The sequence below is a fragment of the Aythya fuligula genome, chromosome 22 (assembly GCF_009819795.1).
Source record: "Aythya fuligula isolate bAytFul2 chromosome 22, bAytFul2.pri, whole genome shotgun sequence".
NCBI lineage: Eukaryota > Metazoa > Chordata > Aves > Anseriformes > Anatidae > Aythya > Aythya fuligula.
The window spans coordinates 379,696-394,328 of NC_045580.1; the positions used below are offsets into that span (position 1 = coordinate 379,696).

The 14,633-nt window shown below is 54.4% G+C and overlaps 2 protein-coding genes across 4 annotated transcripts; both read right to left on the minus strand.

The window, feature by feature from the left end:
• Positions 1–666: 666 nt before the first annotated feature.
• On the minus strand, positions 667–5,441 carry CHEK1 (checkpoint kinase 1). 2 transcript variants are annotated; one of them, XM_032201906.1, is made up of 12 exons: positions 5,371–5,441; positions 4,676–4,899; positions 4,495–4,559; positions 4,357–4,426; positions 4,100–4,288; positions 3,179–3,283; positions 3,006–3,101; positions 2,827–2,935; positions 2,327–2,504; positions 1,346–1,477; positions 1,169–1,270; positions 667–944 (listed from the first exon to the last, which is right to left on the minus strand). In XM_032201906.1, exons 1-12 carry the CDS (start codon positions 5,439–5,441, stop codon positions 849–851), a joined length of 1,437 nt encoding a protein of 478 aa, XP_032057797.1. In that variant the 3' UTR covers positions 667–848. The 2 variants fall into 2 exon arrangements, with proteins under 2 accessions (XP_032057797.1, XP_032057798.1); XM_032201907.1 differs by having other exon boundaries at positions 890–944; positions 1,169–1,247.
• A 359-nt stretch (positions 5,442–5,800) lies between these two features.
• STT3A (STT3 oligosaccharyltransferase complex catalytic subunit A) lies at positions 5,801–14,582 on the minus strand. 2 transcript variants are annotated; one of them, XM_032201931.1, is made up of 19 exons: positions 14,540–14,582; positions 14,040–14,112; positions 13,642–13,765; positions 13,294–13,354; positions 12,316–12,437; positions 11,729–11,874; positions 11,448–11,538; positions 10,667–10,773; positions 10,088–10,252; positions 9,094–9,274; positions 8,369–8,524; positions 8,097–8,188; positions 7,196–7,351; positions 6,876–7,064; positions 6,685–6,801; positions 6,508–6,610; positions 6,230–6,418; positions 6,036–6,151; positions 5,801–5,950 (listed from the first exon to the last, which is right to left on the minus strand). In XM_032201931.1, the coding sequence occupies exons 3-19, from the start codon at positions 13,727–13,729 to the stop codon at positions 5,912–5,914; spliced, it is 2,118 nt and encodes a 705-aa protein (XP_032057822.1). In that variant the 5' UTR covers positions 13,730–13,765; positions 14,040–14,112; positions 14,540–14,582; the 3' UTR covers positions 5,801–5,911. The 2 variants fall into 2 exon arrangements, with proteins under 2 accessions (XP_032057822.1, XP_032057823.1); XM_032201932.1 differs by lacking the exon at positions 14,540–14,582 and adding an exon at positions 14,315–14,334.
• Between the last annotated feature and the right edge of the window lie 51 nt (positions 14,583–14,633).

Here is a 14,633-nt window from a genome sequence, read left to right on the forward strand (position 1 = left end):
CTGGATGAGGAGAGCACATGGAGAGGGACCTGCAGGTCCCATGAGACCTTAACCTGCAAGGGAAGGGCTTTTTCTGGAGGGTAGAAGACATGCAAAAGCAGCTTTTCTTACTATAGGGAAACATCTCCTTCCTCTGCCTCCCTGCTGTTTGCATGGGGCTGAGATTCCTCCAAACCATCCCCAAAAGGCAATGTTGCACCCCAACCACCCCCAAAAAGATGGAATATACTGCACCAAGAGCCAAGCTTGCAGAGTGGCGGTGCAAAACAGCCCCCGACCCCAGAGAGGATTTTGGCTGCAACTCTCAGGGACAGGGGTAACAAGTGATCCCATTGTTGGTTTTTATTGAACCCATTTCCCTGCACTCTGCCAGAGCCAGGGACCTGCATGGATTAAATGCGGGGCTGTACAGACAAGCCCCACCTTGCAATTTAGGGACCCCCCAGCACCCCATGCTAATTGTGGCTGGACAGGACCCATCGCATTCACACGGATCCAGACCCCTTGGCAGGGTCTGGCTCCCCCTTGCACTCACCCAGCCAAGAGGAGCCGTTCTGGGTGCCCACTGCCTCGCAGCCCAAATGCAAAAGCACTGCGATTTTGGCCAATCTTTCCTAAATCCTTTCCAAGGAGCGCAGCCGCTCGCAGCCAGAGGAGTTGCTGTTTGATCCCCAGGCTTTATTGAACCTTTAAAAGCTGCGGCCGGCACAGAGCTGTGCTGTGTCCTGCAGGCACCGTCCCCAAGATGCTCACAGCATGGGCCCTGGCGTGTGGGTGCTGGGTGGCCCCGCAGAAGCCCCCTGGGGCAAGGAGGAGGAGGAGGAGGAGGAGGAAGAGGCAGATGGGGCTCAGGTCACAGGCGCCCACACTTTCTGGGTGCTGACAATGTCGCTGAGCTTGCCTTTGATTTTCAGGAAATGCCGCTTGAACTCCAGCCCATCACCCTGCACAGGGAGAGACAGTGGCTCGGTGCCTTGCACCCACTGTGCACCACACTTCACCCCCCCAGGCACCACCTTGCACCCACCATGTACCACCTTGCACCCACTCTGCGACACCTTGCACCCACCTTGCACTCTCTGTGCACCTCCTTGCACTGCTTTGCACTTCCCTTGCACCTGCCACGCACCCGCTGTGGACCCACCTCGCACCAACCACCAGCACCCACCTTGGAGAGGCGGAAATCCACCAGAATCTTGCTCTCCATTTCAACCAGGTTCACCTTGAAGATGAGCTTGTTGTTCCTCCTGTCCGTGGTGGAGATGGTGACCTGCAGGCGACAGTGAAGGGGGAGCCATTGGGGGGGCTGGCAAAGGCCCCTGTCCCTCCACGGCCCCATCCCCACCTGGTTGGTGCAGCTCCTCTTCCAGCCGTAGCCCATCTTCTCGCAGACCTCCTTCAGGCTGCGGTAGGAGCCATCGGCGTCCAGCTTGGTGAAGAAGCGTGTCATCCTCTTCACCAACCGCTGCCACGGGCTCTGTGGGCACAGCACATCCCGGTGTTATGGGGGCTGCCAGGCAGCACCCCGAGTACCGCTGGGCTGCGTCCCAACGGGAACGCCACCAAGCTGCACTCCTGCGCTCACGCTCCCCACTTCCACCCGCCCGAAACCCCGGCCTTGCTGCCTGGCTGCAAGCTGGTGCATCCCCAAAAGTGCACAAACGCAGCAAAGTTGCATCTTTATATGGGAAATATTGGCAAGCTGCACCCCCTCATGGCAAACATGGCGAGTTGCATCCTGGTACAGTAAATACCGCAAAGTGCAATCCTGAATACTGCTACGTTGCAGCCCAAATACTTTAAAGAATGCAAACCTGCACCCCCCAGTGTTGAAAATTTGCTCCACAGTACTATAAATTCTGCAACGTTACATCCCAATTATTACAAATGCAGCAAACTGATATATATATGCTGCAAAGCTGTACCTCTCAGTACTACAAAGCTGCATCCTGGCAATATAAATGTTGAAAAGCAACACCCCCAGTATTGCAAAGCAGAATGCTGATACTGTAAATACTGCAAAGGTGCACCCTGAGATAATAAATATGGAAAAGCTGCACCTCCAGAATTGCAAAGCAGCACCTTAGTACCAAATGCTGCAAAGCTGCACGCCATACACTGCAAAGTTGCATCCCAATACCATAAATACTTCAAAGCTGCTCCTCAAAATACTGCAAAGGTGCATCCCGAAATGATAAATATTGCAAAGCAGCATCCCCAGTGCTGCAAAGTTGCACCTATAAATCCTGCAAAGCTGTATCCCAAAGATTGCAAACTTGCATCCCGATATTGTAAATACTGTGAAGACGTGTCCCAACAGCAGCACCTGCGAGGAGCCCGGGGTGCCCAGGAGCTGGCTGTTGACCAGCATGTGCTCGGGGCAGGCAGGCTGTGAGAAGCTGATGCCCTGCACGAGCTTGTCGATGCTGCCCGTCCCGCTGTCCCAGAGCGCCACGCCGGTGCCAGGCTCAGGCTGTGATGTGGAGTAGCTTGCCTTGTCCTCACTGAAACACAAGCAGAGATGGCACGTTAGTGCCTATAACTATCACAAACAGTGGCGCCAAGATCACAAAGGGGACAACACTCAACTATGGGAACAGCATCAATAGGTGCAATTTATATTGTAGGATGTAGGACTGTCTCTGATTGTGCATGCACAAGCAGGGTAAGTAGGGGTTCACGCACGCACTAGGCTGGTTTCCACCACAACACCTCCTGCTTAACAGAGTTACAAGGCATGCAAGAAAAGCTCCTGCTTGCACAAGGGTGCACGCGTTGCAAGGAGGTGATGTGTGCAACTACACATGCATTTGCAAGCTCGCTCACCCGAGCACGCCCTTCACTGGTGAGAAGTCCATGTCAGAACGGACATGCTTGGAGAAGGCGCCAGGCGAGTCGGTGACACCGCCCGAGGACACACGAGCACGCTTGACACCTGCCAGAGGAGAAATCCAATCATGTGTCCCGATTTGGGGTGGAAAGCATGTTTTCCCCATGCCCCTTACCCTTCTTCAGGGGCTTGCAGTACCACCGGTCCTTCTTGATGTCGGGGATGGTGATCCTTGCCGTCGGGCTCTCTGTCAGGATCTTGTGCAGCAAAGCTGAGGGAAATGGGGCAGAAATAGCAAAATGCTGTGTGGCACCGGGTGCTGGGCCCCGCTGCCTGCTAGCTGCCTACCTAAGGGTGCCGAGTCGATCTTCCTCCAGGGCGGGAGGTAGGTCTTCCTCTCCTTCCAGTCGCTGTACTCCTGGCAGCTGTCGCTGGGCTGATCCCAGGGCAGCTCTGCCGGCAGGGCAGACCCCGCTGCGTTAGGGCAGCACGGCCCTGGCCAGTGCGGGGCAGAATCCAAAGGGGAGAAGCGAGGGAAGGCCACAGCCAAGTGGGATTTGCACAAAGGGCTTTTGCAAGGGAGCATTAATAAATGCTGTATTTCCAGTGTGTTTTTAAAAGGGTGTGACATGCAGAAGCGCACAGCGCACAAAGAAAGGTGTTCCAGTGTGCAAAAGCCCTGTGGTGTGCAAAAGCCTGGTACAGCACCAGATATGACACCACAGTGATCAGCTGCACAAGGCATCGCTGCTCTGCTCCATGCAGCGGGTGCTGCTAAGCAGCTTTTGCTTCTCACAAGACTTTGGGGTGAGTGCAGCGCAGCCACCCATCAGCTAGGGATGGCTGCAGGTGCACCAAAAAGCTGAGAATTGCCCCATGCAGACGGCAGCGCTGGGCTGCAGCACTGGCATCAAGCAGTTCTCAGCTCTCCTCTGTGGCCACCTCTCTCCAGGCACTTCGTCTCCTTCCCCTCTGCATTTCCTCCACCTTGTACGCCCCGCCACTTGCATCCCCACACACATCTCCTGTTTCACCCTAAGCATCTCATGGATGCCCCTGTGCATTCCATGCCTCCCCTGACACATCTCACACATCCTCCTTCTGCATCTCACATGTCCCTCAGTGCATTCTGTACGTCTCCTCTATGCACCGCACACACCACCACGCGTCCCGTCCCCCCCATGCATTTCGTTTGCCTCCTTCTGCACTTCCCACATCCCCACTGCCTCCCACCACTCCCTGCACCCTCTGTGGGTCTCACGTGCCCACCTCCGGCCAGCATCGCTGTCAGCACCACACCGCACGCCCACACGTCCACAGGCTCAGCCCTGAACTCGGGGCGACGCAGCAGCTCAGGGGCCACGTAGGGCAGGGTGCCGCACATCTTGTTCAGCAGCCGCTCACGGCCGTTATGCTTGAAGACGGTGGCCAGGCCAAAATCGGAGATTTTCAGGTTGTCTGGGAAAAAAGAAAAAATTGGTTAAAGGCAGACAAGCGGGGGGCACCAGGCTGCCCCTGGCACGCACCTCGTTCGTCCAGGAGCAGGTTCTCTGGCTTCAGGTCCCGGTGGGTGATGCCCATGCTGTGCAGGTAGACCTGGGGAAGGGGAGCAGGGTCAGACGAGGCAGGGATGTTGCTGCTGCCGCCGCCAGCGCCACACTCACCACGCCGGCGATCAGCTGCTGGAAGAAGCGCTGCGCCTCCGGCTCTGGCATCCCGATATCTGGCTCTGCAGGAAAGCAACACCACGGGGATTGGAACTGCAATTCCCAGCTGCACAAGGGAAAGGTTTTTTAACACAAGGCTTTAAAAACATGCAGATGTGTTTCGGAGCACACAGCGTACCGATGCGGTCGAAGAGCTCGCCGCCACTGCAGTACTCGAGGAAGAGATACTGTGTGGCACCCTCCCGCCGGTGCCCGTAGAACTTGACAACGTTCTCATGGTTGAGCATCTTGTTGATACAGATCTCCTTCTTGATGTTCTCTGGGCAGTCAGCTGCCCGCTTCATGTCCACAATTTTGACAGCCACGGCTTCCTCAGTGCGGCGATTCACCGCCAGCTGCACCCTGAGGGTGGGAGTCAGGGGTGGGCGCAGAGCAGCGTGCAAGGGGTACAAGGAGAGTGCACAATGGGTGTGCAGTGGGTGTGTGCAATGCAGCCACAAGGGGCAGGCAGCAGGCAGGTAACAGGCAATGCACGCACAAGCAGCCAAGCAACAGGCACACGGTGAGCACGCAGCTGGCAGGCAAAGGGCACGCAGCAATCTTGCAACGGGCAAGCAGTGGGCACACAGCGAGCATGCAGAATGCATGCGACAAGGCATGCAGCAGGTGCGCAGGGGGCATGCAACAGCCCTGCAGCAGGCAGGGCACGGGCATGGAGAGGGCACGCAATGAACACGCAACAGCCTCGCAGCAGGCAGGGCAAGAGGCAGGCGTGCACGGAGCAGGCCGGGGACACGGAGGGCGAGCAGGGGGCGTGCGAGGGCCCCGCCGCGGAGTGCCACAACCCCCCCAGCCCGGCCCGGCCGCACTCACTCCCCGTAGGCGCCTTCGCCCAGCGTCTGCACCAGGTCCCAGTCCTCCACGAACGGCACCGGCCCCGCCATGGGCCCCGGCCCGGCCCCGCCGCGCGCCCCGTTCCCGCCGGCGCCCCTGGCCCCGCCCCGCCCTGCGCGCGCAGCGCCCTCGCCCCGCCCCCGGCCCCGCCCCCCAATTTTCCCGCGAAATGCCAGGGAACAGCAAAACCGCCCCCGCGTTCCCCCCGGCCCCGCCCTCTGAACGGGAGCAGAGTTGGGGGAAAAAAAAAAAAGGCAAAAACAACGTTTTGGTCGTTTTTCTGTAATTCCCCTTTAATCAGCCCTGGCGAAGCCGTTCCTCCTGATTCGGTGAGTATAAAAATCCCAGCCGGGCACGCGGGGCAGCGCCGGCCTGGCTCCTCCTGCGCATATGAACGGTATAAAAAGAAAAAAAAAAAAAAAAAAAAAGACAACCCCCAAAAAAACAGAAAATCAAAAGTATTTCTGCTTCACAGGCAAAGGCTGGGTCAGTGCGGTGGTTGGCTCGGGCAGTGGCGGCTCTACGTCCTGGACAAGCCGCGGTTATCCAAATCCTTCACCTGCAAGAAAGGAAAGGCTCAGCTGTGGGCGCGCCGGGGTGGAATTCCGCCTTGTCCCAAACCTGGGCTCATTCCACCTCCATACTTTGTATATTCGGACCAGCCAGTGCTCTGTGGTGTACGCCTCCTCCAGCACGTCCAGCTCAAAGTCCTTGTTCCCGATCTCAGCGTTCCTCACCCGGTCGTAGCCCGGCGGCCGCTCTGCAAGAGACAAGAGGCAGCACTATCCCACCACATCCCTCAGGCCTTTGGGGCATGGCGGTGGCACCGGGAACTTACTGGCCTCAGTGTAGACCTGCCCGAAGCGGTAGTAGCACATCTTGTACATCAGGCAGTTGAGTAGCACCGGGGAGCCCTCTCGGTCAACCCGGAACTCCCCCGTGGGGGTGTAGTAGTCGTGCTCCTTAATGTGTCTGCCCGTGTCCGTGCTGCCACCGATGCGCACCATCCACAGGAACTTGTTGATGTCTGCAAGGCAATTGGGGGGTTGGGGGACACATTAGGGGGTCAGAAGCCAACAAGGCACTCGGGAGGGGGAGGGCGCTGCGGGACCTTACCGTCGGAGGAGTACCCAGTGAGGCCACCAAATATCACCAGCACATAGCTGACATCCAGCTCCCTCATGATCTCGTAGGCTTTCTCCTCTGTCGATGCCATTGCCTGAAGGGGACACAGTGGCTGTTGCACCACGTGGAGCCCCTGGGGCGGCGGGCAGACACAGGGCAAGCACCTACCTGACCAACACGGGAGATGTGCGTGTTGTTCCAGGTGTTGTTGTCCACCAGGATGGTTCGGTTGGCCATGGCGGTGATCTGGTAGCCGTAGTCCCACCAGGACATCACCTTGGCGTCCTGCACCCAAACACCACGCATGCCATCAGTGCCTCAGCAGGTGCTGCCACCCACCGAGGCTGACGCGTGGTTACCTCTGGCGTGTTGTGGCGCAGCCAGTAATAAGCCTCTCTGAAGTCGTCAAAGATGATCCTGCTGCCATCCCCGCCACGGGCAGACAGCACGATGGATGGCGAAGAATAGGCCTCACTGGTCACCCAGGTCGAGTGGAAGGTGTAGGTGATGAGGAAGAAAGCCATGACCAGGATCATGCCACTGGCAACCTTGTAGAGCAAATTGGCATCAGCACCCCAGGAAAGAGGCCATCAGCCTCTGGTACTCATCCCCACCAGGATCAGTGGCCACTTTCCTCTTCCCCACAGTTCTCCCCGTCACGAGCTGGCCCAACACTCACTTCATTTTTGATGGGGTAAGTGGAGTCTTGCTGCTTTTTGCTCTTCTTGTCTGGTCGGCTGATGTCCAAGTTCTTCATGTATGTGGACAGCACCTGAGAAACCCCAATGCCGGAAAGGATGCACATCACCGGGGCCAGCACCAGCATCAGACGCACCTACGGGCAACAGCAGGATAGTCAACACCTGTCGGAGAGGAAAGCTGGGCAGAAAGCAGAGTAACAGGGAAATTACATGCAGTCCCTCATCCTGCACCGCAAATTCAGCAGTAACTGCAGCCCTGAGAGAAACCCATGGGTGATTTTTTTTAGAGGACACACACTGGAGGACACGAACTTCTGCAAGGGAGGTTTTCTGAAGTCCTCAAAGTCAGCCAACATGCAGAAATGACCTCAATTTAACAGCCGTGGGCAATCTTTAGGATTATTATGTGGAGCCAGGAATTAACAGATGCCTCCACACAGAGAAATCAACTTATATTAAGGGCTTGGCAAGAGTGATAACAGGCTCATAATCAGCCGTTTGTCTTCAGTCCTGCCTGGACACCTGGAGAATTTGTTTGGTTTTGCAAGTCAGCTATGGGAGACCAGGAAAAGCATTCATCCACTCCTCCCAAGAGCCAGTCGCAGACCGCAGTGCTCAAAAGGACACGCATTAATGCCCAAAACAGTAAGTTTTGCAACGTCATATTCTCTCACTGCACAGAGGAGTACATAAACCAGCTTTAGGGAAGGGAGAAAAGCCTCATGAAAGTTTCAGCTGGCTCAGGGAGGAACAGACATTACCAACAAATTAAAAAAAAAAAAAAAAGCCAACTCCATTAAGACCATCTCATCATCCTGCTCTTGCCCTGGTCACACCCCTGACAGCAGATACTGACACTCCGCACGCAGCAGCCCTCACCATTACAGCAGAGAAGTACATGCTGGTCACACCGTACATGATGATAAAAATGCGGGCATCTGAGAGGTTACTGAAGCAGTAATAGAGACCAACTGCAAAGAGAAAAGAGAAATAGGTAAGATTCGCCTCAGCAATCTGCTGCCTGAAACAAAACCCAGCTGGCAGAGGCAGGCAGCACACCATGACCTGCTTCTGCTCCACACGGCTTTGTACAGCGATTTAATAAACCTGGGGTATGCCTGAGGGTCTGACCACAGCAGCACTGGGCTCACCTGGGAACATGAAAACGAGGAGTTGTAGGTCAAAGTAATAGGAGGACCAAGTGGTGGGCTGGTGCTCCGAGACAGAGGCGATGATGGGAATGTTGTTCTTTGCATAGGAAGGATCCAGCAGGGAGTAGAAACGTCCCGTCCATGGAGAGATTTTCCCTAGCAAAGAGGACAAAGTCACGATCGATCCCAGCGCAGCACAGCCAGCAATGCCTACACATTATCTCCTAAGGGAAGCATGTGCAAAGCTGAATGAGCAATTCTCATTTAACACCTCCGTTAAAAAACTGTTCCTCTGTCACCTCTGTCAAAACTCTTCTTTTAAAGAAGAAATAAAGTGCAATTTTATCCTGAAAAGACTTCTCCCTCATCCAACCAACACCTTGTAGCATCCATTACTACAGATCAGCATTCAGCTTCTGAAGCATCAACTCAGCATCCCCAGTGAGGTCTGAGTCACGGCAGGTTTCTCTGCATCTCGCACCACCCAACGCCCAGATCTTACGGCTGCATTCTAAATATTTTCTTGCTAATGAACAAACTGGGGCAAGTCCCATCTTCCACATTAGAGAAGAGCTTGCAGGCACTGAAACCACAGTGCAAACAAACAATGCAAAATCATGACCAACAGATTGCACACTCATAAAAGAATCAAAAGGAGGCAAAGCCAGCAGTGAAATGTGTTCATCATCGCCACGAGCCAGGCCTTGCCAGGGATCTCAGGCTACCTGTCAGCATCAGCACAGCCCCGATGGTGAGGAGGACAAAGCCAACCAGGGAGATGACGCTCCTGAAGAGGATTTCAAACTGCTGCGGGTTCAGCTTGCTGCGAAGGTAGTCTACAAAGGCATGGATCTGACACAAGCCGAAGACACCAAGGGCAGCCATGTGCTCCGAGGAGAGGACAGGCTGCAGGCAGGGGAGAGCACAATCAGATACTACGCAGAATGACAGCTGAGTCGCACCCGATACCAGCTTTCTTTTTTTTTCTTTTAATATTTAAACAAATCACTTCTCAGCAAAATCACTGCTTAAGTCATAGGAAGCCATCCCCTTCCCATAGACAGTGAACAGCACATCTGGTGCAAGTCACTTTCTTATGTCAGCTTTAATTCCCATATAGGAATTCACATGAAAAAATAACTGAAAGCCTAACCTCATGCTTGTAACCTCTCCTCATGTTTAATTTTTTAAGCCCCAAAAAAACTGGATTTCACATGCCAGGTTGATAAAGGTGAACAACAGGCAGTACTTTAAACTGGTTTTCTTGAAAATGGAGACGACTGTTCAGAAAGAGCACGCATTTTTCCTGCTGTATTAAGATGCATGCTGGCATGAGCAGTCCCTGCACTGAAAATGGAAACTTTTTCATGAACGCCAGCCAGTGCCAGGAAGGTTATTAGCAGCTTATCACTTTGAAAGTCATCCAGCCTTACAACCTGCCCTAAATCAACAATAGCAGTACAGCCTTGTTCTTCTCACTCTGAAGAAAGGCTGCGTTTCAAAGGCAGGCAGGCACCACCAAAAGCTGGTCACTGCTGATGTTGCTGTTTGTTACAACAAGCCTGTGTAACGGCGCCTAGACTTAGAAAGTCTGTCTTACCCACTTACAAACTCCATGGCAAAGGCAAGAAGAGAAACCAGATGCCAATTCACAGTTGTTCTGCTACAACCCACAGAACTACAACCATCCTTGTATCTCCAAATTCTTCTATTCCCCACCTGAAAGCCAACAAAGGAGATCTGCATAGAGAGGATCGTTCCCAAGCAGTAGACAGTGCAGTAGGCTACGTATATCCTGTGGGAGAAGCGTCCGGTCAGCATCAGCACAAGAACGTGCAAGGGGATCAGGTTAATCAGAAAGACGTAGCCACCCCATGAGGAGACCTGGCAAGAGAAACAAAGAAAAAGCAAGTTCCAGGGCTGAACACACTGCACGGCAGGGCTCAAACAGAGCACGTTTGATTTTCCTGGGGTCACACGCAGGATTTTCACTTGGCAGTAACCCTGAAATCCACTCTCCCCAAGGAGGACACTGTTAACAGTCACAGCTGTCAGAAGCCCAGATTTTTCAATGCTATTAATAAAACCTTGCACAAAAAATGCTGTGGCATTCAGTTTTGGTGAGTGGAAGTTAACGAAGACAGCGTTTGTTTCATTTTCACACTAAGTCCCATACAGAGGTTTAGTTCCCTGAATGCGCAGACACAAGAACTGCATGCTGTATACTTTCAGTCCCCATACCAAGAGCAGTCCCCTTGGAGTCAGAAATACCTCGGTGCCATGAAAAGGAAGACTCACCATGTAGAAATAGGCAAGAGCACACATCGCTGCCCAATAGATAGAGCCAGTTTTTACAGCTTTGATCCACATGTAGTAAGTTAGCAGCATACAGAATATGGCGATACCTGGGTGGAAAAATGTGGCAAGGTCAAAGCAAGCTTACACCTGCCTTGAAGTGTCATTTAATTGTCATTTAATCCCTGGGGCACACCAGAACACTCAATCACATTAAAAAAAAAAAAATAAATCTTTTTGCTGTTTCACCAGAAGGTGGAACAGCACCTTGCACAAAGAGCCAAGGAAAATGGTTTCAGTATCTGGTTTCTAGATTGAAACACAGTGACATTTGTGTCTTAATCTAGGTAACAGCTTATGTGGCCTCTTCCATCTATACCAGATGACCTGAACACACTAACTCCTTATGTGGTCCCTAATAGCTCAGCTAGTGGAGAGGGACCTGGATTTTAGCAACAAGATTGCTGCCTCTGCCAGTCCCAAAATCAGTGCCAGAACACAGACAAAAGCCTGGGGGAGCTGCTGAACAGCTCTAATGCTAAGCAGTTTGTGGAGGTGGCAAAAACTCTTTTTGACTTGCAAACAAGGATATTTGGGGAACTGGGCGTGGAAACACTCTCCCTCTTCTCAACCAGAACAGCCACCCATCTCAGAGCAGTGCAGTTTGGTTAGCACATCACAGGTCTGGCATGGTTCCTTGTCACATGCTGCAGCACCTCTACCAGCAGCTCCCAGCACAGAACAGCCGTTAAAGGTTTCCCTGCTCTGGCTGCCACAACCTCACCTTCATTATCGTAGGATCCAGCCACGGATCGAGAGATGTATCCAGGCACAACTGCGATCATGGCAGCAGCAAGGAGTCCTGCGCCGGCATCCTGGGAAACAGACAGAGGGTAGAAAAGCCATCAGCCTTTAAGGCTCTGATTATCTACACACAGACATGTCTCGAAGAAATGAAAGTTCAAAATAGACCTTCCATTTTCCAGGAGTTGTCAGCTCTGAGCAACAGTCTTCTCTACAACAGCTAGCAAAAAGGCACACAGCATACCCAGATCTTCCCCATACCTTGAGTTCTTTGGTGAGGTGGTAAGTCACTATGGTGGTGAAGGAGGAGAAGAGGGGTGCCAGGAACACACAGACATTCCGGATGTCGATGGTGATGTGGAAGAAGTGCAGCACGTGGTAGATGGCCGCCGATGTGATCATCAGGCCTGTGGGACAGACACGACACCGTCAGCAGAGCTCTTCTGGCTGGCTGGCAGCACCAGGGGCCGTTCGGTTGCCATTCGAGCAGGGCCAACAGAAGTTTTGAAGGGACAGAGCAGAAAGGAGCTGCTGCCTGGTGCACCTTGATGAAGGGCAACCCCAAACTGCCCTCCTCTCCCAGATGGTGCTCTGAATGAAACCCAGATGCATTTAAGTGGAGCATGACACCACCCAACTGCTTCTGAACCATGGAAGCTCTGCCTCGCTGCGATCAGAATTGCATTTTGCTGCTAGCGGGTGAGCGGAGCAGTCTGATGTGCTGCTCCCTGCACAGAGCAGCTCCAGGCACCGCTCTGCTCCACATACTCTAAACGCCACTCCCAAATGCGCACCCTGACAACTTTGCATTGCACGAGGTATGTTTTAGCAGAAGCCTGCTGGCTTACCTGGATAAATGGTTCCACCAATAATCCTGCCCAAGGGGTACCATGCTCGGTCATCAAACCAGTTGTGGAATTTATAGAAGCCCTCCTCTGCCAGGAATCGGGTCGTGCGGTAGTTAAAATACCTGTTAACAGCAAGAAGCACTGAGCACCTCCGCACCCAGACACTGGTGTGCTGACTGCTCACAGCGCCTCACGTTACAATCTCAGTTCTTAAGGAGCATTCAGGAAGCGGGGCAGCTTCGGCAGGCCACACTGCATGCCCAGCAGTTAGCAGGTTATAAGAGAAACTCCTGATCAGTTAACGTGGAGAGGAAACCGCTGTGCATGCCGTTGGTGGTGAATGCTGCCCATGCACCTGGTGTTTCTGCAGCAAGCCACGTGTTTGGGCAGCCTTCTCTGAAGTCTATGGGTAAGAGAGCGCTCTGAGGGCTGGCCACGCATTCTCTGGGCAGATGGAAGCCTCTTTGCCTCCAGGCAACTGCACTTTGCCACACGCCTTTGTTTTAGTCACACTGAGACACCATCAGAAAGAGCAGGGCCACAGGGGATCCTCCATCCATCAGTGTGGGCACAATAATTTTACTCAATTTCCCCTCTGCTGCAGGGTATCACCTTTGGTCCTAGCAAGTTTAAAAGTCATTTTGCAAAGGTCCCTGGCTTCTGATTTAATTGGCAACAACCCTGGGACAGCAATGCAGGTGGTACTAGGAGCCCTCCCTTCAGGTTCAGGTAGAGAACATCCCCAGCCCAGCATTAAAGCAGTGTTGGGTGATCACCCTGACTTAGATCCAGGCTCCAGAAAGAGTGCTGGGACCTGAGAAGTGAATTTTGGGACTGGAAAACTAAAATGTTTGTACTGAACAAATCCTCCATCCCCAAAGGGGAGCAAACTGACACCAGCAAACAGCACTCAACATTCACGTGCTCTGTAAGAGAAAAACCCAGCAGGCCCCGTGGAACGAGAGAGAAGACACTTACGGGTCAAACTCATGGATGACACTTTCAAATCTTAAGACAGAAAAAAGCCTTGTGGAAAAAGCTGCAAACACAGAAAAAAAGACAGAATGAATCTTCAGCATTTGAAGTGCTGGAGTTACACTAGATTTATCCACTTTGTCGCTGGATGAAAATTGTTTCTGTCTTAAATTGATCATTGGAAAGATGCAGTTTTCAAAGAACAGATACTAAAAGAATCACAACGTTCACTGAAGTCGCGCTTTAAAGACAGACGGGAGCTTGATGACCTATGAAAGAACAGAAGGAGGAACGGGGCAGTTCCACCCCAGAGTCCCAGCAGCCACCCCATGTGCCCGGATGCAGACTCACACAGCACTGCTGCCATCGACAGGATGAGGAGCTTCAGCAGAGTGTCTTGCTTCTCATAGGAGAGCCGGAGAAACCCCAACTTGGTCATTGTCACATTAAAGGCAGAGAGAGGACGCGTGAACACCTGGACAAGAGCAAGGGAGGCAATTAAAGACCGAGCCAGTCTGCGGCCCCAGCACAACTCCAGAAGTTTCACAAAACCAGGCCCTCAACGCCCTGCTCCTGCTGCGGGCTGCCAGCTCCCTTTAACCACGCCAGGAACTTGAACTGAGCCGTGCCTCCTGCCCTGATTCCTGCCCTTCCTCCTCGCACCCTTCTCCCGCTCCAGAGCCACCTCCAGTGCCGCAGCGCCCTGCCCTTCATTCCCCCCCTCAGCTCCCGGGGCAGCCGCTCCTCACCTGCCCCGAGCCTCCGCTGAGGCCGTTCTCTCTTCTCCGGGACCGGGCCTCCCCTGGGGCTGTGCTCCTTCACCTGCGCACAGAGCAGCGCCCCGGGGTCAGCTTCCAGCAGCAGAAGCCCCAGCGCCCGACCCTCCCCGGCTGAGCCGTACGGGACGCACAGGCTCCCCCCGGGCACCCCACGGCGCTTCCTCCTCGCCGTTTTCCCGTTTTTTTCCCGTTTTTCGTGCTCTTCTCTCGCGGCTCCCGCCCACCCCCGCCAGGTCGCTGCTCACCCCGGGTGCTGGGGCCGCCGCTCTGCCCTCCCTGGGGGGGGATCCCCGCGGCACCGGGCCCCAGGCCGGGCTGTGCTGTGCGGGGCGGGGAGGCCGCTCCCGGTAACGAGCCCGGCCCGGCAGCAGCGCCCCGCGGGCCGCCCCCGCTGCGAGCCGGGAGCCCCCAGCCCCGGAGCCGCCCCCCCGGCCCCTCCCGGCCCCGCCGCCCCCGCCCGCGGCCCTCACCCTGGCGCCGCGCTGGGCCCCGCCGCCCCGGCCATCCGCCCCGCGCAGCCCTCCCCCGCCCGCGCCCCCCCCGCCCCGTCGTCCCGCCATTGGC

Excerpts from the sequence above, each read along its gene's own strand:
- CHEK1 (XM_032201906.1), bottom strand. The coding sequence starts at position 5,441 with ATGGCGGGGCCGGTGCCGTTCGTGGAGGACTGGGACCTGGTGCAGACG. Across the intron at positions 4,427-4,494 it reads AGCAGCTGATCGCCGGCGTG|GTCTACCTGCACAGCATGGG; the intron begins GTGAGTGTGGCG and ends CCCCTTCCCCAG. Across the intron at positions 2,936-3,005 it reads CTGCAAGCCCCTGAAGAAGG|GTGTCAAGCGTGCTCGTGTG; the intron begins GTAAGGGGCATG and ends CTCCTCTGGCAG.
- STT3A (XM_032201931.1), bottom strand. The coding sequence starts at position 13,729 with ATGACCAAGTTGGGGTTTCTCCGGCTCTCCTATGAGAAGCAAGACACT. Across the intron at positions 13,355-13,641 it reads GTCGATGGCAGCAGTGCTGT|CTTTTTCCACAAGGCTTTTT; the intron begins GTGAGTCTGCAT and ends CTGTGTTTGCAG. Across the intron at positions 8,525-9,093 it reads GGCTGTGCTGATGCTGACAG|GGAAAATCTCTCCATGGACG; the intron begins GTAGCCTGAGAT and ends CCTCTTTGCTAG.